The sequence below is a fragment of the Pleuronectes platessa genome, chromosome 2, assembly GCF_947347685.1.
Source record: "Pleuronectes platessa chromosome 2, fPlePla1.1, whole genome shotgun sequence".
NCBI classification, from domain to species: Eukaryota; Metazoa; Chordata; class Actinopteri; order Pleuronectiformes; family Pleuronectidae; genus Pleuronectes; species Pleuronectes platessa.
Genome location: NC_070627.1, coordinates 21370430 through 21397184, shown reverse-complemented (window position 1 = coordinate 21397184; position 26755 = coordinate 21370430). Strand labels below are relative to the sequence as shown.

Sequence of the window (26755 nt, the reverse complement as noted above, 5' to 3'; positions counted from 1 at the left end):
GTACGACAGGTTTGGCTCTCAAGCGTGACTTTCTTTTACTTAGTCCCTCTTCTTTATTTTAAGCTTTGACTTTCATGCCTTCAAATATGCACACAATTTCCCTCACATTATAGTCATGTGAGCTGTCGGGAGGCAATGTTCTTAAATAACATTTATATGCTCATAATTCAAAATTCCTTGAACATTTGAGCCAAATTTTGTCCAAAAGCATGACAGTACTATCGCTAGTTCATCCTGTCTATGCTGTGTGTTTATGTGTACGGGGACTGAAGATGCTTACCTGCAGGCAGAGGCGGCCCACAGAAAAGCGGTGTGATTTTTCACTTAACTTCTCTTGCAGAGGACTACAGTTTAGTGATCAGGGAAACAATGGGAGGTGCCCTGGTAAACGATCATAACATAGGCACATGTGCTCCCCTCCTCGTCAGGCCTGTGCCTAGAGGGCAGACACAGGCTCTGCTATTATCTTGTCACAACCACACAAGTAGAGTGAAATAACTGGGGAGGGAGACTGTCATTATCTGCAATCAAGCAGAGAAGACAAGAAAGGGAAATTTAAAGTGAGACACAGATTAAGATTGATAAGCATATAGTATTAAAAACTGTCTTTTGTTATAGTATTGACCAATCTTCACAAATTATGTCTATTAAAATTAGGAATCGGCAGCATGAAGCAACATTATTCTGCTTCTGTCATGGTCTTTTATGGCAATGGTACAAGAGCATGAGGAATGTGTGTTCATCAGGTAAAAGTGTCCCCAGCTTCTGGGAACAAGCAGCCATCTCTCTGCAGGCTTGTGAAACATTCCTGGTGTGTCTCTCACGTCTGGACAGTGGGACGGAGGGATGGGAGGCAGGCGGCCCGGAGCTGTGGGCTCCCTTTGTCTGGCCCAGCCTAACCCCAGTACACAAACACAAACACCGCTCTCACTGCAGCCTCCTCTCTGCCAAAAGGCAGGCTGCATGCCAGTCAAGCAGGAGGTGTGTGTGTGTGTGTATGTGTGTGTGTGTGTGACAGAGATAGGACTTGTTTATGTGTGAAATGGATTTGATTCACAAAGCGTGGGAAGCTCAATCTGAAATGCAGATGTGTGTTAGGAGCGCACACATACCCCCCTCCGCCCCTAACTGACAGCAGTAACGCTATATCACTGGAAAAATCCCTCTCTAATAAGCATCTGTACGAGTCAAGTGCCAGCTATTAAATACACTGTTAGCCTAAAGTGCAAATTGACTGCTGCAGATGAATGGCCTGTGGGTTATGTTTGGAAAGTGAGCCAGGAGAGAGACACGCTCTGTATCAATAGTATCGACCCGGCCCTCTTGAAGGCCGGCTGAATTGATGTACTGCAGTGTTTTCAGGCATACTGTACTGGCTCCTTATTTGAACTATTGAATTATAACAATTTTGGCGCTGCTGATATTTTGATTGTTAATTATTCAGCAATGATATTATAAATCAAGGATTTTGACTATTTTCCTATTTTCTTTTTCACAGAAATCTTGGGCACAACAAGTTGACGGCCATCAGCGCTGAAGCCTTCTCCAACCTGCCCAACCTGAGAGAGCTGTAAGTAATCATTCACAAAGTACTCACATGATTTATCAGTTGGCGAACAACTGAACACATTCTGAAGGACTAACTGAACCCCACTAGATCTTAAACTCAGGTTTAGATTTGATCCAAACCACGATTGTGAGTTGTGAGTTGTCTTTATCAATGACTTTATTCTGACTGCCTCGCCATGGTTGCTGTTCCACTTCCTACCAGCATCCTCGTATGTGTTGCCTTGAACTAAGTCCAATTGAGAATAAAGTGGTGGTTTTCTATATTAAGGCTCCCCTCCACCACCTGATACTGTGGCCAACGCTGGCCTTGTAAATATTTTATATGGTGAGGAGAGGGCTTGGCTCTGTGTCACTCAGCACCGGTACACAAGACACATACACACACATAGACAAGCTAACTGGTGATACACACCCTGGTGACATCTTTGGCAGGCTGGCCAGCCAGTCATACACTCCTCGACATCTGTTTTAGTCCCATGCTATTTTAGATTATTTTTCTAAAGAATGATTTGCTACTTGCTCTGCGGCAGAAGTGACAAGTTGTGTTGGAAACCCTCTGATTTATATAAGAGTTGATTGAATTTAGCCTTAAATGTTGTCGCATCTCAAGTGGGATACACAGTTTATGTAGAAATTACAAAACGGATTGACCATTACTAAGTGTGTCTTCAGTTGACACAATCTCTGTTTGTTTTTCTGTCTTTAGCAGCAGTTTTTAAATTTTTTTGTATTTCTTTGTGTTTTCCTTTCAGGGCACAGTTATTTTCTCTCTAACCTGCTACATTGTGCGTGTTTGTCACTTTCAGGCGGCTGGACCACAATGAGCTGACCTCCATACCACATTTAGGATCGGCTGCTTCCAAGATTGTATCGCTCTACCTGTGAGTATCACCCCATTTACGGCCTGACATAGTACCAGAATTATCTGGCTCTCTGTTACCATATTCTTAGGTCAGTGGCCTCTTTGAAATGCCCCTTGAAATAGTCTCTTGACATCTGTTGAGGATGCACATGCCTGTACGTCTCAGAGGTAACACTGCGTAAATGTGAAGTTACCAATGAGGGTGACTTAATGATGTAAAACTACTACTACAAAAAAACCTTTCCACTTGAGCTCTCCTGGCGTAAATATGGAGCTCTGCCATGAGCCATTAGCATGTGGTCAGGTAACTGACGAGACTTGTTAGCTGGCGGTGCTCGAGCAGCGCTCGCTGCTCAGCGTGTCAGCTTGTGTATAATTCCAGCTTGGTTGCTCCCAGTTGTGAAACTGCCTGTGGGGACTGCCCGCACTGGCATCTCACTGGGGATTTACTGCCCTACTTGGGAAGGACTTCGTGCGCCTGTGCATGTCACAAACGTGAGCTCGGTAGTCCGTCAAATCTCTGGTTTTATTACAGCTGAAGGAAGCTCATTGCAAGAAAGTTCAAGTTTGGGCATTTAATCAAGCTAAAGTCAGTGAATGCAGCATTTGTGGTAAATGCACAGGAATGTTTCATTTAAAAAAAATTGACTATAATACATGTGGAGTTCATAAACTTTTTTGGATAAAGTTGATGATAATTGAGGAACTGTTCCTTTACGAAATGCTTACACACCTCATTATACATACTTTTTTTGAGTGTTATCTCAATACAGACTATTTTCTGTTTGGTATGATGCTCTAGAATGTTTCAAGGAATGAAGGGTAACGAAACAAGCACGGTACCACGAAAGGCTTTCTAAGGTTAGCCCAAAATAAGTGTTGAAAAACAAAAGGCTGGAGCTGATGGGAAGACTTGTTAAAAATCATTTAACTGGATGATTGGCAATAATTGGCAATGCTTATGTTTCTGTTATAAGATACACACACACACACACACACACACACACACACACACACACACACGCACACGCACACGCACACATACACACAGTTTTCCACCGAAATCATCTGTTGGGTGGACTGTTGTTTTCGACCATGCAGCAGTTTTCCCCCCTAGTTTGACCAGATAACATTCTTACATCTCGCTCAACCTTACACAAGAAAGTTAATTCAGTTTTTTCTTTCCCACCTTGCCAGCAGACTTCCTGGTAGTACAGCACTCAGCTGTTGTTTGTATCACCGTCATCACTTTCTGTGGTGAGCACTGTGGGAGTCGTACCTCTGCCATCCCGTGTGTCATCTGCCTGCTTCTCAGAATTATCATGATGCACCGATCGGTGGTCAGAGTATGTCTATAAACTGTGGGCAGTTAGTAAGAGGGGACATTTGAGGTTTGAGTAAGCAACTCTGACAGCTGCCTGTTAAAAGTGTGTCATGTTTCCCGCAGGTTTGATTTATTATTGTGTCATGTGATATCTATCTGCCTGGACCTGTAGGCTTCACAAACTGTAGGCAGCACAAACGTCCCACTCACTTTTGGTGCAGAAGGGATTGAAGCAAGTTAACCTTTACTTGCACAAACTGTGCCAAGTCACAGCCCCTCCAAATGATTGGGGTGTCTTTTTTTGGCCTGACTTGAGGCCTGTTGCTAGGGGGAGGCCTGTTGGCCTGATGGGAGTGGAGGCTGGAGGGAGGGTCGGATCGTTACAAAGCCATGCAGCTGAAGCGAAGGCCCGCTGAAGCACTTGCAGCTGCAGCTGTCAGTCACATGGCTTACAGTAAAATGGGTGACGGTGAGCAAGGGGGTGGAAGAATGAGAAAACAGGGAGGGGGTGAGGGACGGGAGATGTGAATATGTCAGATCAGGGTGACATCACATCATGTTAAAGAGGAATAGTTTGAGAGAATTTCGTAAGGAAGAAAAAGAGAAATAAGATCTCAGTTTCAGGGTTATTCAAGTTAAATCCAATTCTCCGACTCGACTGCCACCAAGTCCCCTGGAGTGTGATAGCGCTTGTGTGCCCCAGTAGAGGCAGCTGGATAGAATGCAGGAAAGTGTTCCTGTGCCATTAGTTTGAGATAGTCTGGAATGTTGTCTGACTACAAGTTTGCGAGAGAGCGGCTTGCATACACACACACACACACACAAACACTCTTGTTTAAGCAAATGGACACAGAATCTGTCGGCAGCCCCTCAGCCAACAGCAAACGCTCCAAAAGGCTCAGCGCCCATTAAATGTGGTTTCTACCGTCTGACTGTCTGACTGTCTGACTCTTGAGTGTCAGGCAGCCAGTTGCTGACAAGGTTTGCTCTGTCTGAAGAAAATTAATGAAGTTATTAAAGTAACTAGAATTTAATTTATGCAATAGCTGAAGTACTTGTCAGGCTTCCAGGATTTAAGGCCTGTAAAATGTTCAATTATTCTTATATTTCTGAAGTGTGGGGCAAACAAGGTTCTAGAAATGATGGACATTTTACTACTGTTGTTGTCTTCCTAGATACAGCTTTGTTAGTAATTACTAGACAAAATTGCTATTTTTGGGGGGAAAAGACAATTCAAATACAACTTTACACATTTCAATATTCAGTGCAAATATCAAGATAACCGATGAATAAGTGTTACCAAGATAATAATCAGATTATGATCTTTTCAGCCAAATGCTATTCTGAGTGTCTGAATCAGAATCTAGGACAGTTTGTACTTACAAAGAACAGGATGACTTGTCAGTGTGGGTGTTCGCGATGTACAAATTTATTAGGTGTTAAAATAAAAAGAAGAAGTAGGTGGACTAAGAAGGGATAGTTGAGTGGACTCTATTCCTTTTTCTTTCTCTATCAGTCTTCTTCTTTTCCCTACCTCCAGCTTCCTTCACACCCCCCCTCATACTCACATGTCTGGCAGCTCTTTTCAATCGCTGCAGCTGTCATGGAATTCATAAGGCCGACCATATGGGGTTGTATTGCTGCAGTTTTCATTTTTCTTTGAGCCAATCACTGTCATCTTTACACACAGTACATCGACCAATCGGGACAGAGCTTTGAGAATCGTTCATCAGGAAATGCTGTTACGTTAAAAACAGATGCTCAGATGCATGTGACCAACCAGAGCCCATATGCCAGGCTGCCACAGTCTGACAATGCACGTTGGCAAGCCCACTGACATCCCACAGACTCCCAAAATGCCACAGCAGGATGGCAAAAAAAAAAAGAAGCAACAAAAATGTTTAAAAACACAGTGTCAGCAGAGCAGCACAAAGTTTCCCATTGTGCTCATCGCCACTCCAGTCAGCATCAAAGGGGAGCGTTAAAACAGCTTCGGGTTGGAAATCATCTGGCCCACTGGATCATCTGATTTTGAAATAATTCTCCTTTTGTCCTGACCACCAGCTTCAAACAGGAAGGAACAGGCCAAACAATCGCCCCCCAAAGATGACACTGGAAATAGCCAGTGTCTGCTTTCCATACATCAAAAAGAAGTGTCAAAACGAGCCGGGCCCACTATGATCTGACGGTTAAATGGGCAGTGTAATGAGATTTGGAATTAAATGGAATCAATAGCGAATACGACCCGGAGACATGAAAGAGAACAAGAGCGGGCCGAGCTCCGCTTTATCAGAAATGTCACTGCCCGTATGATAATCAGTTTCAAAACTTCAAACACACTGAGCGCCGAGGCTTTATCTGTCTCTTACACACAGTTGGGCTCTGGGATGTGGGCGGGAGAGAGGAGAGGGAATTTGGTTAGAGCAGTGGAAGAAGAGCGGTTGGGGGGGGGGAGAGGTCAACCTCTCCCACCAGTTTGAGACTGATCTGTTTTTCCCAGCAAAGGTCACCAGCTGTTGACCCCACCTCACCGCTTCACTCCCCTCTCCTTTTTTCCCCTCCTTCCTCCCCAATTCTTCCCCTCCCCCTTTGCTCATGCTCACTGTAGCCACTGTCTCTGGATCATGTGTGCATTTGTTGATTGTGTGTGTGTGTGTGTGTGTGTGTGTGTGTGTGTGTGTGTGTGTGTGTGTGTGTGTGTGTGTGTGTGTGTGTGTGTGTGTGTGTGTGTGTGTGTGTGTGTGTGTGTGTGTGTGTGTGTGTGTGTGTGTGTGTGTGTGTGTGTGTGTGTGTGTGTGTGTGTGTGTGTGTGTGTGTGTGTGTGTGTGTGTGTGTGTTTGCGCAGGCGTGCTTGCATCGCTCATCCTTACTGCCACTGTTTACTCAGGTGGCCGAGACCCCTCCTCCTCTCAGACACCAATAAATGACTCTGTGTGTGTGTGTGTGTGTGTGTGTGTGTGTGTGTGTGTGTGTGTGTGTGTGTGTGTGTGTGTGTGTGTGTGTGTGTGTGTGTGTGTGTGTGTGTGTGTGTGTGTGTGTGTGTGTGTGTGTGTGTGTGTGTGTGTGTGTGTGTGTGTGTGTGTGTGTGTGTGTGTGTGTGTGTTGGCTAAAGGCTACGAAGGAGGGACAGACCTTGTTTTGACAAGTTTGACTGGTAGAACACTTACCTTGTATTAGCCACACACACATATATACACTGCCTGATTTGCCGATTGGTTGCACCCTTTGTTATTGGCCTGTGGGTCATCAGATTTGGAGTGAAATAATGTGAAGCAGGTCACCTCAATTTTATATTAGTGACCTGTTACAAGGGGTTAGGTGCCTTGTCCACAATGACCTCCTGGAGTGTAGTCGCTACTGTGAGGTTGCCAGGCAACTACTAAATATTCCTTAAAGTTACTATTTACAACTAGTAATATCAATATAATATCATCTGATGAGAAAACAAATGAGCTTGGGATAGGATTATGCTACAGATAGGACATTTTAATTGAGTCATCATGTAAGTGCAGTCATCAAATTTGATTAAAAACTGTTCATTTAAAATCAGATGTTTGACTTAGAGGTGTATGTGTACTTTGTGTTCTTCCATCTCTGTGCTTTGCATACTTTATACCTACTGTATTCATTTCTCATTTGGGTTTCTTGTGGTTCCTGTGGCCTTCCGGGAGCTCGGCTGACAAGCGGTTTTGTGTTTGGGTGTCACTGTCACCAGTGTTTCCTCTAGGCATCATCTCTTTCAAATTGCAGGATATGTCAGGGAAAGCATCTTTCTATATGCATTAGTGCCAGAGACTGCCATGGCCAGAGGCATTATGTTTTCGGGTGGTCTGCTTGTTTGCAGGAACGGAATATCTCATCTCCACAAGGGAATTTCTTTAATTCAATCGTTTCGCACAAACATTCACTGGGACTGAATAATGAAGTGAATTTTGTGGTCAAAGGTCATATCAATGTGATCTCACAAAAGTGATGGCATTTTATCTGGGTACAAGATTTCCTTGCCTAAAGATTCACAAGGGATGACATGTCTTGTAGTGGGTGTAGAAAGGTGTCTTTTCTCCTCCTGAGTTAGAATTCTTTCTTTTGGTTGAATGTTTTTTGTGGTAAAGTGGTTCGATTTTTTTTTCCAGTCACTTGTCTCTGCTCCTGTGTCCTGTGCTGATTAGGACTTTTCTTAGTAGATAGAAGCTTTGCTCCTTCTTGAGAATCACACAGCCACTGCTCCATTCCATAACACACTGAAGTACTCCAGTACCTCTTCAAGTGGCTCTGGTTGATCATGGAGGCCCTGTCTATCTAGTAGATTTTAAGAGTGAGCTCTGTGGAGAAGCACAGGTGTCCTTGGAATTGTTTAAAGAAGGCCAGCCTCTGTTTGGAAGCTCTTAAAGTACACATTTTGTGGTGGATGTAGACCACTTTGTTCTGTGTACCTTTCTTTCTTTGTGCCTGAGTGGGCTTAGAGAAGTTGGGGGATTTGGAGTGTCTTCCCTCCTTGAGTGATGGGACAAGGACACTGAAGTTGAGCAGGGTAATATTTTCTGAGATTGCAAGGTGGACATCTCGTAGGGAAAAGATGCAAGTCTGTGAGAGGGATTGTCAACAACACCTAATGCCTTTTTATTTGTGTTTTTTTTCCAGACATCACAACAAAATCCGCAGTATTGACGGCAGGCGGACCAGAGAGCTGGTGTCTGTGGAATCTCTGGACCTGAGCAATAATGACATCACCGAGCTACGAGGGCACAGCTTTCCTGCAGGCCTTCAAATCCGAGACCTGTAAGTGTGATGGATTATTACTGTGGCACATAACAAGCTAATCTTTAAAACCTTATTTACTGAAATGAAAGTAAATAAGGTGAAACTTTTAACAGTGCCTGCAAAGAAACAAGGTAGCAACAGTCAATATTGATATAAAAGTTAAATAAAAGCAAAAACAGTGCACACAATAATGTTGCAAAAGGAGATTTTTATTATTCGTGTCGAAAATGTCAACACCGAAGCTTCATAGAGTGTATTCATGAAAATGTAGCGGGTTTAAATAAATCTCTGATGTCACAATGTGCTGCATCCGTCTCCAGGTACCTGAGCAACAACAAGATTAGCCTGTTAGAGCACGGAGCTCTGGACCACCTGGGCTCAACGCTACAGGTCCTGAGACTGAGCAGGAACCGCATCAGCCAGATCCCCGTGAGAGCCTTCCAGCTCCCAAGGCTCACCCAGCTGTGAGTACCAATGGAAAAACAATACATTTTAGACATTTGTGTTAGGGCTGAAAATGGATGGGTTTCCCCTTTTTAAACCCTGGAGACATTGTAGAACTGGAAAGAATTAGGAGTTTGAACCAGGGGGAGTTTGTAGTGTCTGTTGATTGAGCTCTGTGTGTTCAACATTTTAAATGCTATTAGGGTGAGCTCTTACTCTAGGGATGGATGTGGTCTGACAAGGTAAATACCAGAGCAATATTATTGCTGATTTATTGCCTTATTCCATATCCCTAAAGTGGTTTGTTCACTCTATTCCCCACACGTCTCCATTATCTTTGTCAAACTTCCCTCCAGCGAAACAGTGACGTTGACCCATTTGTAGATCAACGCCTCCATTCTGGAGAGTGGTACGCAATGGTAGTCTCCCACATTGTGGTTTCCCCAAGTGCCTTTTGTCGGCCAGGTGGCCCCGGTGTCACTGTATCTGCTCATACCAGTGGTCATGCACATTAGACACTAAATAACCTGTGTGGATGTTTATCTTTATCAACCTGGGGGCTTTTACAGCCTATAAACAGACTCACATGCACACACACATACCCGATTTACAGATTCATTGGCATCTCATCCTTTATACCTATACCTTGGATAAAAATTTAAAGAAATAACATTTTGTTGCACTTACATATAGCACTTTGTAGCTTGGCTTTCTTGAAGCAAGTTGTACTTACTTGATTCTTTTCGTTCTGGGTTTGTACCTTCATGGTTGAATGCACTTATTGTAAGTCGCTTTGGATAAAAGCGGCAGCTGAATGAAATGTAACGTAAAAATATAATGTAATATACACAGAATAACGGCAGATCTTATACCAGGTTTAATTTGAAGGTTCATAGCTGTAACCCTTGTTTGTAAGCTAGTCTGCAGGTGTGGCTCTTTACCACTCTGAGGAATGCCTGTTAAGATGGGGGTTTGTTAACGACACATGCGTCAGCTGAAGTGCAGAGGCTGCTTGATTCTTTTGTTTTGACTTAAGTTTGAGGGATGCTCATACACAGAAGAATGAGGGCAAAACATTAAAAAGAAAAGAGATGAGGGGAAATGGTTTCCCTGATTTTAAATGTTTACCAAGTATGATTAAGTGCCTTTCTGCATTTCTCCCATGACCATCTTAATTTGTCTTGTATGTTTGTCTCAGTGAGCTGAACAGGAACCGTATTCGCCAGGTGGAGGGTCTGACCTTCCAGGGTCTGTCCAGCCTGGAGGTGCTCAAACTGCAAAGGAACAGCATCAGCAAGCTTACTGACGGTGCCTTCTGGGACCTGGCAAAGATGAAAGTCCTGTATGTGATAGAAAACACTGAAACATTATTGATACACATGCACAATAATACATTTGCACAATCAGACAAATTGGAAAAAACATTTCTCATCTGACGTAGCACTTTTCTGCAACTTACCTCTTCCATGCAAAACATTTAGCCGCCCTATCATAAGACATCTAATCTCTAAACTAATTTCTCAAACTAATCTCCTGATTTATTGAATTTGGTTGTAAGCCATTGATTTGAATCAAGCACTGATAGGCTAATCCTATTTGTCTCACTTAGTGACTATTAAAGAAACATTCCCCAACAAACTATTTTGTACACTTACTGGAACTTGGGCACAATCACAACAATCACATATTTTCTAGCCAGTATGCAACTTGTACATATTGCGACTATTACATGCCCAATTTGTGTCCACAGTAATTGCCACTAATTACATTGTAAGATTTCATTGCTGCTGCAGATTTTATTTTAGGGTTTTAATAAATGCCACCTGACATCCTGTTGCCTGCAAACATCTTTACAAAGTTCCCTTGATTCTCACTAAACTAATACCTACATTTCTCAATTTGTTTGTCCCATGTAGTCACCTTGACTATAACAGTCTGACAGAGGTGAACAGTGGCTCCCTGTACGGCCTGTCTTCCCTTCAGCAGTTATTCCTCAGTAACAACTCTATAGCCCGCATCAATCCTGATGGATGGAAGTTCTGCCAGAAGCTGAGGGAACTGTGAGTACCAGCATTTAAATTGCCCTGAACTCCCAAACTCCTCCTTCCAGATGTCCTCTTGCAAACGACTTCCAGCAGGCTGTGGTTTAAATTCCTAAAACTGGTATGATAACGGTTATCAGGGAGAGTTGGAGGCAACAAAGAATATAAGTTCAGAGTAGAACTACAGCGCTTTGAGCATACTCTTAATAAAACATCAAATTTGTATATTCAAAACTGTATTAAGGCAAACCCCTTGTCTTGAACCCTAAGAACACAACACTCGCCACCCCCACCCATATCATCCATCTACCTTCCCCGGGGTTAAATGACATTGTGCTTTAACACTCAATATGCTAAGCTATTCTCAGGATAAGCCTGTTTATCCCATAATTAGAGCCGGGCTCAACAGCACTCAAGCACTTTGACAAGAGTTTTTGTGCTAAGTTCTGAAGCGTAGGGGTTTGGCAAACTGGCGTGTAATCCTCTTCCAGTTGTGTTGTGGTAATTACACAAAGGGATCGCCTCCATGGCCTTTGTCTACCAAATGAGGAGTTATTATCAGAGAGTCTTTCCTGTTCTGTTGACATGACTGTCATATTGCTCCTGTAAAGTGCTCTGCTCAGCTGAGGCGTTGCTAACTGCAAGGTAGCCTTGGGAATGTGTGGCGCCTCTGTTTGTTTGCGTGTAACAGTCAGTAGGAATAATGCGATAGATGGCGTTCATGCTAGTATGCTCTGTGTATATCAATGCCATTTCCTGTGCGCAGGTATTATTACTGACAGATTGCTCCCAGTGCCATCCTTGAGTCATCTTGCCCGAACTGCACCAGTGGTTCTGATTTTATTATCTAGAGTTATGATAAACCCCATGGCTGATAGAGGAGAGTGACTTCTCTTTATGAGGAGCCTGTTATTGCATTCCCAGTGGGCCAGGCTGAGCTGGTCAGCAGGGAGAATCTCTGCACACATGACTGGTCAAGCAGACCTAAGGTCTGGCTACAGAGACAGACAGCGAGGCCCATACAGAGGGAAAATACACAATACTGCCTTTGACCACTGTTTGAAAGATAGACTTATGGGATCATCGTTTACAGACAGGATTTAAGAAGACGTATTATATGCATACTATGAAGAAACATCCTTTCAAGTAATTTAAACAATCTTTCACTACATTTAAACTTGATTCTTAACTGATTATTATTTCTTTCCAAATCCCTAAAAGGAGTAAAACTGCATTTTAATCCTTGTGGTGTACTCATCCCGCTGGGAGCTGGATGTGAAAATGAATAATATTTTGATGGCTGCAGAAAGCCTGAGTGGCAGTATATTCCCCTGGGGTTTACCACATGCTTAAGTGGGCTTATAAATGGAGGTTGTAGACACATAAAGTTCAGACCAAGAATTTCTCTTCTTCCCTGTCAAATGGTTAGGTCCTCAGCGGAGCTCCAAGTTCTGCAGAGCCCATTCTCTGTTAACATCTTTTGACGGAAAAAAGGCACAATGGAAAAACACGCCACAGCGTGGCAAATAGACATTGAATCAGCCATGAAATTAAAGTATAATGATGTCGCGAGCTGCCTCAGCACTCTGCCAACCTGTCATCTCCTTCCAGACCTCACACAGAACACCTCTCTTTCTTTCCCCCCTTTTTTCCCTCTCCCTCTTTCCGTCTCTGTGTCTGCCTGTGTTGTCTTTTCTCCGTCTCATGCTCCGTTTCTCTCTCCAGCAATCTGTCATACAACAACTTGACTCGTCTGGATGAAGGCAGCCTGGCGGTGCTGGGGGATCTCCACAGCCTCCGTCTGGGCCACAACTCCATCAGCCACATCACAGAGGGAGCCTTCAGAGGCCTCAAGGCCGTACGCATCCTGTAAGTACACTCCCCTGAAACCGCCCGCTATAACCGAGCCCAGAATAATCCCCAATAACCAGCTCATTATGGTTTTGCACCTGCTGACGATAAGGGCTAAAATGTGCCACTCGGGAGCTGTGAAAGCTGAGCTCTTTAATATTGGTGTTGCCTGTGTGATATGTGATATATTATCTCACAAAGTACCTTCCGTTGACTTTAGAAAGTGAGGGTTGTTTACTTTTCAAGCTAGGTCTGATCTCATTGGCCTTTAACGCTCTGAGATATGACCAAAGCCTCACAATCTGATACAAGTATTTTCATATCCAGAAAAATCAACTCATACAGATTTCTGTAGATGTTGTTGTGAGTTGTAACACAGATTTTTTTACCTCCTGGGTTTTGTTTTTGCTTTGAGCAGTCGGCTGTACTTTGTGGCTCTCCTTCGCCAACTCTCTCTGTCCTGTTTCAAATGACTTTTGTGTTGAAGGTAAAAACAGGTCAGTGGTGATTTGCTCATATCCAGACCACACCCATCAGACAGAAGTAGCCCTTCCTCGACCCTCTTATTTTGTCTTGGCTGGTTGGAGTCCTGGTCGGAAGTACCATGTTTTGTGTCACATTCATCATCCTCTGTGTTTGCGTGAGTTTGATAAAAATGTGGATCATGTGGAACAGTTACACAATCATCCTACTGGACAGCCCCGTTTGTGTCAATTCACAAGTTCTTTGTAACTTTTACAAGGTGCTGATGCTTCACTATTGTCATGGTTTCTGTGGCAACCTATTTATTAGCAGCCTTATTTTTCGTGTCCTTTCTCGCTTTGTTCCTTGTGTCTGGTTTTGTTTGGGGTTTTCTGTTTAGTCTCGATCCTGTTTCTCAACAAACTTGGCTCTGAAAGAGTTCTGTGTCACTCACCTCCCTGGAGAGATTCTTCCCTGCTTTTAGGTCTTGAATAAAGACAGTGATTTCTCTTCCGACTGATCCACTTTTTGCACAAACAGCACATACAGGGCTGAAGAAAGAAAAGGAGGGAATAAAAAGGAGAAAGTCAGGGGATAAATTCCGGCGACCGACTTGGGGGTCTTGCTTTCGAACCAAGGTCCCCTTGGCTGTGCCTCTTCCCAGTGAGAGAGCCAGAGAGGAGCGTTGTGCCAGAGCTTGCTAGACAAGCTCCGTCTCTCAGCGAGGTGACAAGCCAAGGCACATAAGGCCTTTCTCTGCTGGCTCACTGGGTGTTAGATAACTAGCTACAGAGGGAAGTAAAGGCGGGGACAGGGAGCTGAGCTTGTGACTGCCATATCACTGCTTCCCTCACATCTATCGTGTTTTTCTGTCTTGATTCTAATTGCTTACTTTAGGCCTTTTTGTTGACACATTAAAAGCCCATTTCTTCCCTCTGATATCCTTAGCGTATTCTATCATCTCCTCATTTCATCCCCAATGCACTCGCTATCTTTGTCTTGATTCTACATAATCTTTCCTCTCTCCTTGTATCACTCCTGCGCTGTGTGTCTTTGAGGCAGGCCTAATCTAATCAGTGGTCGGGAGGACGGGCATAGGCTGGGCCCTGAAAAGGAGCCGGGGAGCTTTAATTGGGTCCGCTGCTGGCCGTGCTGGCATGGGGCTGGAGCCTGCATCGGGGTGTGAAAGCTCCAAACAAGCCATCCTGCCCTCTAATTCGTCCATGGTGGGGAGGGGGAAGCCTTGGCTCATCAGAGCCCCCTTCTCTGTGCCCACTCTCCCTGCTCCACAGCCCCCACCACTGGCTTTGCTTTAACAAGACAGCAGCCATTCACATCCAGCCAGCCAGAAAGAGTAGGAAATTGGCAGCCCCAGTCCAGTACAACTAAGACAGCGTCCAATAGAGACTGAATGGAACCAAAGGGGGATAAGAGATGCTTGGAAAGCAAAGGGAGGAGGTGGAGCGGAGGGTGCTATTGTGGAGATGGTGGAGGGTGTGGCTGACCAATAACCTCAAAGGCCCTTCTCAAGTCTTTAATTGTTCAGAGGAGACCTCTGATCCTGTGTTTTTCTTTTCAATTATCATGCTAAAGTGAGGAGTGGTGGTTCCTCCGCAACTATGACTTCACCTACAGAGGTATTTCTTAAGAGGTAGTGAGGGAGGAATAATATTCAGTCAACAAGCATTTGTAAACCTCAAAAATAAAAATAAAATAAAACAGGTTTCTCTTTTCCTTCTTTCACTGGATCCATTCTCTCTTTGCCTGGCCACGGCTGAGATTGGTCCTTACCCTTATTGTCACTCTTGGCTTTGACTGTGCCTGCCACCATCGGACCAACAAACCCAACTGTCTGGACTGTCACACGGCATTGTGTTCGTGCCAATCTCTCCATGTCGCCATGAATTATACATGTGTTTCCCTGTGCTGGAGCTTTTCTCGACACACCAACACACACACTCACATGCACACTCCTTCTCCACCCTTCTAAGGAAAGAATGCGCTTGGTTGGCAGAGCAGAGGGCCACGGAAGGCCAGGTGCAGTGGGGGGAGGGTGATAGTGAGAGGGGGTAACCCGTGACTTCCTGACCAGCCTCTGCCAGGGCGGTGAAACGCTTCAGCGCTGGCAGAATCTGTCCCTGCTCTCCCTCCTTCCATCTCTCTTATCCCTCTTTTTTCTCCCATTCTCCACAGGGAGCTGGACCATAACGACATCTCGGGCACAATAGAGGACACCAATGGGGCCTTCTCTGGATTGGACAGCCTCAACAAGCTGTGAGTGTCTCCCCATCGTTCTTTCTTCTACTCCCTCTAGCTTTCCTTCTCTAACAACCCCTCCTTTTCATCTCTCTGTCCTGGCCTGTCACTGATTCTCGCTGCTGTTTTTCAAAGACATACGATCAGAGAACCAGAGGAGTGAGCGTTCTCATTTTTCTCACATTCAAAATCTTCCGCCCAAATCCCCCACTCGCACTTCATTGAAAAGTTTAACCAGTCCAGTTGAAGGCCAAAGAGTTCGAGATATCAGTCCCATCAAGACCCCACACTTTTCTTGGAGAGGAAGTGTTCATGGTGTAGGATGATTTATAGGACCCCCTTTACTTTTTTAACAAAGCTAGATCATGAAACATTGAAGGTTAGAATATAAAATACGTTTTTTTCCTCTCTTCATCCTGTAGAAGCCCAGGATGTTTTTTTATCTCCAGTTCAGTCTGGCTTTCACCTTGTGATTTCATTGTTTCACTGTAGCTTTCTGGCCAAACCAGGTTCTCTGTGTTGCTAATGGCTCAAGGAGAACATGCAGTGAAGTATTTTTTATTTGTTTTTCATGAATACTCATAAAAAAAAGTTCATGTCAAAACTTGGCAAGTGAAGAATAACATCGGACATAGAGTTACTGGCATTGAGCGGCAATCAGCAACCTGCAGCATGAAAAGATGGTGTCCAGCCAAGATGGTTCCCAGTATGAGCAGGGCTGAAAGAGAAAGAACGGGAGAAAGGGCTTTTCTTCGAGCTGGCAGGGGTTCCCTCTCCAATAGGCTTATTTCTATTTCTTCTCCATGCCTCCGCTCGTCTTGTCCCCTTCCCAGTCCCCGTTGTTAGGAACTGCGAGAGGGTGAAATTGAGGGCTGTATTCAGTCATCAACATCAAACGCCTCACAAGCCCCGCCCTCTGACCCTGCCCCTTTTGTAAGGACCTTGGCGGAAGCGGCCCACTGCATCCCAACGCTGGCGAAACTATGCCTGGGAAAAAAAGATACAGAAAAGAGAAAGAAGGAGCGAGTGATCAAAGGTCCTGTTTAGACCTAGCGTTAAGATCCGTCTGTCCAAATAAAAGTGTGAACACACACATTGAGGACGCATTTGTGATCGGATCAGTCAGACTTCATCAAGAGGTCGACTGGGACACATTCTTTTAGCAGAATGAACGCAAATGTGTCCTGGGCCACATTCAAGGACCTCCTACTCAGATGACGTCCTCCGACCCGCTACAGTTTCACAATGAACCCAAAGTATTTTTATACCTCTCATTTTTTTCCAATACATTGATTTTCTATTTTCTTTTCAAATCAGGAATATTTAATTTTTTTCGAGCTACATGTGGTGCAATTATTTGCTCAGCCCTTGCCCTCAGTGATGCATTCACCTACACACACACACACACACACACACACACACACACAAACACACACACACACACACACACACACACACACACACACTTACAACAGATGTAAAGTCTGACTAGCTATAAACCACCGATTTGGTGTCTTTGAACAGAAATCCATTTAATTTAATTTAATTTTTAACTTAGCGTGAGGACGTGGGATCTGATTACAACTGGTCACTGGAGACACATTTCAATGCCATTTCTGAATTGGATTTAAGTTGAATTGAACTTAAATCTGTCCACTAGTGAGCAGATCGCCCGAGACAGATGTTAGTGTGAGATCTGAACAGTGACAAGTGTCCATCACACACTGTGAAGGGAAGTAACTCTTTAAGTCCTAAGCCAAGGAAAAATAATCTGATTTAATTCAGTCTCTACTTGTTGTTATTGGCTTTTCTAATTCCAAATAAAAGTTACAAAAATGACAAAGTAGCCTTCTTGTCATTTCTGTGACAAGACAGCCGTTTGTTTGTGTGAACATGTGGATGAGTTTGAACACTGGGGTCTTCATTGTGAACCAACCAGCCGTGGCTCCCCTTCCTGTGAAGCAGAGGCTACAACAGGAGAGGAGCGAGCGAGGTAGGGGAGGGAGGGTAGAGGGCGGAAGAAGGGATTAGGACCCTGAATCAGAGGGAACAGCAACTCACTTCTTGGCTCAAACAAGGTTTGACATGGACAGATACACACACATACTCACTGCATGTCCCTACTAGCTCTGCAGGGAGAACAACACACACACACACACACACTCACACAGCGCCTGGTCATTCTATTACATTCTAATAAAGATAAAAGTGGTCTTTGAAGAGCGGCGCTGAGCCCAGGTGCCCCCACCCCCCATCTCAACCCCATCCAGTCTCAATCACCCTTCCTCCTGGCTAATCTCCATGCAGTTCAGATTTCCAATACCTCAATCCCCTCAATCTTATCAGATTCAGCCTCGCTAATTGTGCCTCTCTCCCTCTCTTCCACTCTCTTTTAAACCCCTCTTCTCACCCCCCTCTCCCCCCTCCCTCTTGCTCACCCTCTCTTCATCCATCGACACCCTTCATGTTTGGAAACGGCAGGACTCTGTTTGGAAACAAGATCAAGTCGGTGGCCAAGAAAGCCTTCGCTGGCCTGGAGACCCTGGAACACCTGTGAGTATCCCACAATGCTTGGCTGCCCCTCCTCCCAGCCGGAGTGAGCGTGAGGGAGAGAGAGCGGCGTGTATGTGTGTGTTTTTGGGGGATGTTGCCAAAAGTAGCTGGCAGAGGGGAGGCTGCTAGCAATTTAATAGCGTCTTTGTAAAAGGAGAAGACAGGGGCTTTTGCAAGCGCCCAGCTGCTTCTTTCTCGTTAGCGTAGCACAATCTCAACTTTGGCCTTTTTTTCCTGCCTCCACGCAGGAACAGAGTTATTGAGCATATGGCGAGCTCCGTAGAAGAAATGGAATTCCTATAAGCACTTTCACAGGCCTTTGTCAAATGAGGGCAGTGAGAGACGGAACGTATGGTCAGAGATACAGACCTAGATATATTTTCACCTTAGTCAACAAGGCTGATCCTTGCTAATGAGAGCCAGGATGCAGGTACGGCTGTGAAGTGTATACAGTTGATGAATAAGGCAATGTAATGTCCCAACAGGAGCCTGGGAGAGAACGCTATTCGTTCCATCCAGCCCGACGCCTTCAGCAAGATGAAGAATCTCAAATCCCTGTGAGTTACACTGGTGCATTTACACAACCCCGCATAATTTATGTGCACAAACCCACACACACAGGAACAGCCAGCAGCGCATGTACACCCACATGCACGCCTCAGCTCGGAGTGAAACACACTCCCACTGTGTTCTTGGCACCCACGCACTTTTCAGAAACACATATTCAGTTACAGCTGCAACAGTTGTGATGTATACCACATGCACTTACTTACCGCTCCTCTCTGCTCCTCCTCCTCCTCAGTCTCATTCAGAGCGACAGCTTCCTGTGCGACTGCCAGCTCCACTGGCTGCCCGACTGGTTGGTGACACGTGGTCTGCAGGCTGGAGTCAATGGCACCTGTGCCCACCCAGTGAGCCTGAAGGGCACCAGCATCTTCCAGGCCCCGGGCAGCAGCTTTGTGTGTGGTGAGTTGTGTGTGTTTCCGTGTGCATGCATAATCTGTGTTTATGTGGGCGGCTGTGTTGAGCAAGAGGAGACACAGATGGGCCACACTGACAGCTTGGTGCTCTTGCTATTTAGATACTCACACATATTTGTTTGTGTGTGTGTGGTGTTTTTGTTTAGCTTTGCATTTGTTAATGGATCCTTATGCTCGCTTTCTGTCTTCCCTCCTGTAACTGTCCTCACGCTTTTCTTCCTTTTCCCTCACCATCTTCTCGCTTCTTCTACTTTTTGTCCTTCTTCCACTCCTGCTCTTTTGTATCGCTCTCCTCTGTCAGATGACCTTCCAAAGCCCCAGATCACGGTGCAGCCAGAAACCACGGTGGCGGTCCTCGGTAGCAACGTGCGTCTCACCTGCACGGCTGCGAGCAGCAGCTCGTCCCCCATGACCTTTGCGTGGCGAAAGGACCAGGAGCTGCTTCAACACGCCGAGACGGAGAACTACGCCCATGTGCAAGCTCACCATCAAGGCTCCACACAGGATGTGCCGGGTGCAGGCGGAGGCGTGATGGAGTACACCACCATCCTGCACCTGCCACACGTCACCTTTGCACACGAAGGCCGTTACCAGTGCATCATCACCAATCACTTCGGCTCCACCTACTCCAGCAAGGCCCGCCTCATTGTCAACGGTAGGCAGAAGCTGAATCCTGTAAAGATTTATTAAAAGGAGAGATAAGTCAATGTGGTTATAAAAGGAGTAATGGCAACTAAAACGTGTCAAGACGAGATGGACAAAAAAATGAATGTAGCTCAAGATGTTGCTCAGTGTGATAACATCGCTTTCATGATATAAAACACCTCCATATGTTAAACTGAACATTTTGAATCCTCCAGTTTGACAGAAGAGTGAGATAAGTGTCCCTGCTGAGTTCTTTTCGTTCACTTGAATAAAGTCGTCTCTCTTGCTCGGCCTCCTCCATCTCCTCCAGGATGGTATTCGGAACAAATCGATTTAGCCGCATGTCGGCGCTAACAGAGGCCATCTCCTCTCCACTCTGTCATTCTGCTTTCTTACAAACAGAGATTCTTTATCTAGAGCTTGGTACTTTGCCCAAGTCGCTTCTTCTTCACTCACACTCTGACAGAGTCGTTTTTCTGTCTGTGGTTTGGTTTGTTCATATGGATGTTAAGAAGCGGAAATGGCCAAAGTTTCCTATAGAGTTTGGAGACTGTGGTTTCTGACCGGAAGTTTCCTGGTTTGAATGTCAGCACCATCTGGAAAAATGTGGTCTTAAGACATGAATGAGTAACGTTTTGTAATCACCAACAACTGCTGTCGAGGCTCTTCACCCATGAGTCCTCCAGTAGAGTTCTAACTTTCTCGCAGGTGTGAAAGTTTAGAACTGTGCAAATATCAATGAGGAAAAAGTGGACGGTTGATTTCCTCTGAATGTCCACATTAACACATACTAATGGGGTTTGTTTATTTTCCGTCCACAGTTCTTCCGTCCTTTGTGAAGAGTCCTAAGGACAGCACCATCAGGACCGGCCACACAGCCAGGCTGGAGTGTGCCGCCGAGGGCCACCCGACTCCTCAGATCGCCTGGCAGAAGGACGGCGGCACGGACTTCCCTGCCGCCCGCGAGCGGCGAATGCACGTCATGCCCGACGACGACGTGTTCTTCATCATGGACGTCAAGCCGGAAGACATGGGCGTGTACAGCTGCACCGCTAAAAACACAGCAGGCACCATGTCTGCCAACGCCACCCTCACTGTTCTGGGTAAGAGTGGCGTGTTGCTGAGATATTTTGATCTTGTTATTTTGTAGATCTAATAGAGTCCCACTTTCGACTCGCTTTCCGAACTGATCATATTCCCACAACCCCCCTAAAAATGAGCACTTGTACACAGCTCTGCGCTGAGTTGGGATTTGAAGAGTCCGAGGCCGCAGAATGGGAAGCTTTATATTTTTCTTTTCTCGGCAGCTGTGGCCTTGCTGCGGGTCAGGGGCCAGAGGTCACAGTTGGGGGTCAAAGGGGGATGGTGGGGGAGTTAGAGGGACTCATAGAGGGGTGTTTGTTAGGCATTCCCACCCCCACCCCCCTGTCTTGGTGGGAGGGACAGTCATGGCTGCTTCACTGCAGGCCTCAGTGCTCCCAGTTTATTGGCTGTTTTACACTGTTAAATCAAACAAAACGGAACTGCTCTCCTATAACCATCTCTGCACATAGATCATCTTTGTCCTCTGTGTTTGAACTCAGCAAAGCAGCCCCTTGTTGGACAGAGTTTTAAAACGAGTTGAGGGGGTTTTCCTTGCTTTGTTAGCAGCCTGAAATTCCCCCTATAGAGCTGATAAACAACACTGTCTGTATTTAACATGGCTGGTGCTGTAGGTATTTTAGCAGCACATTTGCATGTTGTGCGACTCGTTCGACTGCACAACAGTTCAAGTCCGGTGCTAATCCACTCAACTATGTGGAATATTGAAGCGAGCGACTGGGGCTTCGCACCGACTCTGATGTTTGGGTTTGAGAGGAGGCGGCGGCGGTGGAGGGGCTGCAGTCGAGGGGCCCCTGTCTGGAAAAGAGTGGCGGGGGGAGAAAAATGGGAGCCAAAGAAGAAGTGGAATGGTTGGAGTGTTTGTGTGGGGGAAGGTAGGGGAGTGGGATTTAGAGAGAAGAAAGGTGGGAGGAGGGTGGAAGGGAGAGAAATGGGGATTGATGAAGAGGGAGAAAGTATTGATAGAACAGTGAGAGGCGACTGAAGTGGGTTAAGTGAGATCTCTTAATCTGCGAACGTCCCACTGTGATGGGAAGTGCTCAGACTGAGAGGAGAGGCCTACACACACACACACACACACACACACACACACACACACACACACACACACACACACACACACACACACACACACATACACACACACACACTCAGCTCTATGTGCTCAATTCAGCCGAAAGTGAAGTTGCCGGGGGAAACTTTGAAAACATGGAGGGAGAGAGGATAGTGTCTTGTCATAATTAAAATGCGTTAGTTAAAGTTAAAGTAAGATGTTCACAGAGTTTGTTATGGTACCAGATGTGAGCTCAGATCTATAAATGTGATCGTCATCATGGGATGACTTTCGGTGGTTGGATATCAAACTCCCGGGTCTCACTCTGTCCAGCTGAATCACCATGATCCCACAGTCTGCAGCCGAGACTGAGGACGAGGCAGAAACCTGAGACCAGAAATCTAAAACTCAGATGCTACAGAATAACATCAGAATAATAGAAAACACTGACCTCAGGAGTCCTGCTCTCGATCATAACCCTATCTCTCGTGTCCCCTACAGAAACCCCCCACCTGGCCCAGGACCTGGGGGATCGGAGCGTGGTGGTCGGGGACACGGTGGCCCTGCAGTGCAAGGCCCTGGGCAGCCCGCCCCCCCGCATCACCTGGCTACGCAATGACCTGCCCCTGCGCCCCACCGACAGACACCACTTCACCCCGGGGAACCAGCTGCTGGTCATCGGCTCGGCCGCGCTCGAGGACGCCGGTCGCTACACCTGCGTCATGTCCAACACGCTGGGCACGGAGCGCGCCCACAGCCAGCTGGTGGTGACGCAGCGCCGAGGTCCCTGCACCGCCGCGCCGGGCCCCAGCACGGTCACTATTGGGATCATCGTCATCGCCGTGGTGACGAGCATTGTGGTGACGTCGCTGGTGTGGGTGTGCATCATCTACCAGACCAGGAAGAAGAGCGAGGAGTGCAGCGTCACCAACACAGGTGAGCTGCGTTCACTTGGAAACATTACAGAGTCAAAATAGTTGTTTTGTAGGATGTGTCTGTAAATATTTGTCCAGCTGCACAGTAAAAAGAGCGTTTTACATTTAACTTACATCTATTTGCTATTCTTACAAAATTTTGACAGAAAGTTGACAGATTATCAAAATAGTTGCCTTTAATTGTAAGTTGTCTAGAACTGCAAATAAATTATTGCTTTCGGTTCTTCTCAAAGAAACTGTAAAATATATATATATTTGAGTTGTGAGTCAGAGAGCCTTTGCTTGCTCAATGACATAGTGCACAGATTATGTAGTCGAATCAAAGTTAAATGCAAATTAAAACCCACAATGAATCCTTCAGCTCTGATCTCAGTGTCCGCAGCCCTGGGCTTGTTGTCTCATGTTCGGATCTTATCTTCTCTTTCCCAGATGAGACCAACGTTCCTCCAGACGTGCCCAGCTACCTCTCCTCTCAGGGCACTCTGTCCGAGCGGCAGGATGTGTGTATCCGAGTGGAGGCCAGCGGTGGACCTCAGCCCAACGGACACATCGTAGACACCACAGGTAGCCGACGCTCAACTCTCCCAAATGTTTGCGCTCGCCGGCAGTTTCTCCCACTTCCCATGAGCAGAGTCGCTGTGTTGCATAACGATAAAAGGCTTGCTGTCCGTGAAGGCCTGCTCAACATCAGAAATAATTACAGCGGTCGCCCAAACCACTGTGTTGACACACGGTTGTTTATTATTTGCCTGTGATTCACTAATTCCCCCCCTCTCTCCCTCCCTGGCTGCAGGTTTCGACGGTGCAGTTGTGTGCACAGATTGTATGGAGAACAGCAACTGCTACTCAAAAGATCCCGATTACCTGCCGCACGGCTTCGGCCCTGCTGGAGACATGCAGTACCAGCCGCACCCTGTCCCCCCGCCCTACTCTCACTTTTACCCAGCCGAGCACCATGACACAGGGTCGACGCCACTCTGCAACGGGACGCCCAACGGGATCCGGAACAGTCAGGAATCCACGTTTCGAGAAAACCACCACACGTTACAAATGAACCATCATGATAAAAAAGGTGAGACGATCAGAGATAAACCAGCAAAACTGGAATCGCACTCAGTAGAGCACACACCTCTCCCAATCAATCAAACTGCACCACTCAAAGATAGTAGTCCTCTAAACATGCCTGATTATTCCCTGGTTAAACTGCCAATGTCCTTCCCTTGCCTTTGGCCCATCCTTCAAACTAACACACAGGGGTGAAATATAGTTCTTGGTGGAGGTAGCGGTAAATCCAGTAGACTTCTACAGCCCCAGTTCTTCTAAGAATATCACTCATATCAGGTGATACCATGAGGAAGTGTCAGCAGACAAATTCTTGAGGACATGATTGTTGATAGATTGGCTCCTCCCATTTGACAGTCTATCATAGTTGTGTTCCCAGAGCCCCTCAGGATATCTCAGTAAAACAGTGAAAAGTAGCACTGAGTTCTTTCTGCTGCTGCACGTCGGGGCCTGTTCTGGGACTCAGCTTCTTTTTTGCGAGGAGTATTACCAGAGGAATTGGCCTCCGAATACCAATTCTCACCTCCACAGGTCCACGCAGCCCTATACACACATTCCACAGCCCCTGTATCCTAAAGCTGAACATCGCACATTCATCCTCACACACGTCATTGACTCTGCCTGTTTCTAATTCCACCTCCTCCCCCTCTGTGTTCATCAGGGAGCAGAGCGGGACAGACGCCGGCGTGCTCGCCATCGCAGGAGGAGTCCTTCCATAAACCGGTGAGGCTGACCGGCGTGACGAGCAACGGTCGCTCCGACACAGACTGTGAGCCTGAGCTCAGACAGACTCTGCTGTCCAACGGACACGCCCTCAGAGCGTCTCCGAATGAGAGCACCCCCCTGAGGAGAGCCAGCGACTAGCATCCAAAACACAAACACGAACTCAAAGGAGATGGATTTTATTTTTTATTTTTTTTGCACTGGGAAATAAACTGCTACCTCATATCGAGGCGATTGATCCTGCGCCTCCTGGATAAAGACTGACACGAAGCGCCAGGGGGGGGGAATCAAACGTAGGCGGCATCCGGAGTTTGAAGGCGGAGCTTGTGTGGGTGGCGTCCCATCTGAGCGTATCAGCTGTACATAGTTATAACCTTCCCCTGGGAGGTGACTAATAAAAATTCTAGCTCCAAAAAAATGTGACTTGCATTTGAAGCATGTAAATGTAGGGAATCTTGTACAGTGTACGTATGTGCAGGGGCAAAAAAGAGAAATATACCTTTGGACATTGGACTGTACATAAGAGTTTTCTTATATTATATATTATATAGCCTTTACAAAAAGAGTATTTGAATTTATGTGCATGACAAAGAAAGGAGTGATGGTATTTTTATTTTTATTCAAAAAGCAAAAAAACAAGACAAAAACAGCCTTTTTCAGCTTTTACCAACATCCAGCTGCGGTGCCTTATTGCATGATCAAAGAAAAGTCAACCTGTAATAACATATATCAACAGACTGTTTGTGAGAGATACTGGTTCACTCTTGATATAGAAAACAAAACACTTGATTGCACTTGAATGTTTCTTTTTGTGACAAATGCTGCCAATCACGGCCTTACGAAAAAAAACACAGTTCACAGCCGTTATTGTATGAAGGAGGAGTTTTGATTGTCAATTTTGTTTTGGTACGTTAGACGGTTCATGGTGCGATGATTGGTGGAGCGGGTGGTGAAAAGCACTTTTTATTCTCACTTCATAAACAAGCAGATCCACGACATCTGCCAATAGGAAAACAGGAGCCTCTTCTGCACGAGGAGACATCCACATGTGACACGTTCAAGTTCGACAGGTCCACTGTGTAGCGTTAAGGCTCTTCCACCTGTTTCACATCACTACATGTTACTGCTAAGCTGCTATGAGCTCTCTGGGGGGGAAACGATTCTTCTCTTGCTCCAGTCAGGTTCTTTATTTTTATTTTTCCGGAAAAAGTCACTTTGGCACGAGTTTGTAACCAAATGTGGCCGAACATCAGCTGGCAGCTGTAACGTGGAGCTGTGTCTTTAATAAAGCCAGTAATGATCTGTGTGTGGACGTAGGACACCTGTCAGGAAAGCTACGGCTATGGGCCTCGGAGCACTGACGTGTAATTGGCCAAACTGAAGCTAAATGGAAGTGATGTACTCTGTCGTTATGTTACTGCTGTAATGTTGCTCCTGATCCACCGTCGTGCATCCAGAAGCACAGTGCTTGTATTCCTCCTGTGTCAGTGAGGCTACAGGTGAATACCGCTTTGTGCCCCAGGTGAAAAAGGTGCGGCTTGATGCTGTGAACAGTGAAAACTCTTGTGAAATGTGCTCGAACCAAACCTGAACCCACAAACTTACACGACCCCCCGACACACAGAGGGTCTGACACCAGTAAGAGGAGCTGCATCCTGTTCCCCTCTGTGTGGCCTTGTCTGAATTGTATTCTGTTAGCAGTGGCCTTATCAAGGTGAACTAGAGGACACGCTCCTCTGGTTACACCTGTCACGGGTGATTTTGATTTTGATTTTTTTTTTTTTACCGGGACGACCAATCAAGAGAGCCCTGGTGGGGAAAAACCAATCCCCGGTCGCAGCAGGTGAAAGGGACGAGACGGAGCGATGGTTGTGCAGTTTGAATAATTTATTTGAAACAAAACTTGTCTGAAACCGTTGTAACGGCGTCGAAGCTGAAACGGTGAAGTCTAACATGGCATTGAAGAGTCTAATAAAAAAAATCACATTTTGCTATTATCACAATTGTTTTCTCTTTTGTGTGTGTTTGTGTGTCTGCCGGGGGGAGGGGTTTCATGACGCTGACTGTATCACAAACAGCTGAGTTAGCATTTAGCGCTGAACACATGTCACAGTGAATATGGAGAAGCCAT

The 26755-nt window shown here is 45.8% G+C and overlaps 1 protein-coding gene across 1 annotated transcript in view; it reads left to right on the top strand.

Annotated features, from left to right (window-relative positions):
- The window catches only part of lrig1 (leucine-rich repeats and immunoglobulin-like domains 1), a 36452-nt gene extending 9831 nt beyond the window's left edge, over nt 1–26621 (top strand). Inside the window, exons 2-18 of the mRNA XM_053444516.1 lie at nt 1499–1570; nt 2376–2450; nt 8397–8534; nt 8837–8980; nt 10159–10302; nt 10877–11020; nt 12728–12871; nt 15509–15589; nt 18053–18124; nt 18610–18681; nt 18927–19090; nt 19406–19759; nt 20571–20852; nt 22406–22840; nt 23269–23403; nt 23633–23911; nt 24563–26621. Coding sequence (XP_053300491.1) covers nt 1499–1570; nt 2376–2450; nt 8397–8534; nt 8837–8980; nt 10159–10302; nt 10877–11020; nt 12728–12871; nt 15509–15589; nt 18053–18124; nt 18610–18681; nt 18927–19090; nt 19406–19759; nt 20571–20852; nt 22406–22840; nt 23269–23403; nt 23633–23911; nt 24563–24765 — 2938 coding nt within the window. The 3' untranslated portion in view covers nt 24766–26621. The remainder of the gene's footprint in view (nt 1–1498; nt 1571–2375; nt 2451–8396; nt 8535–8836; nt 8981–10158; nt 10303–10876; nt 11021–12727; nt 12872–15508; nt 15590–18052; nt 18125–18609; nt 18682–18926; nt 19091–19405; nt 19760–20570; nt 20853–22405; nt 22841–23268; nt 23404–23632; nt 23912–24562) is intronic.
- Nucleotides 26622–26755: the final 134 nt, after the last annotated feature.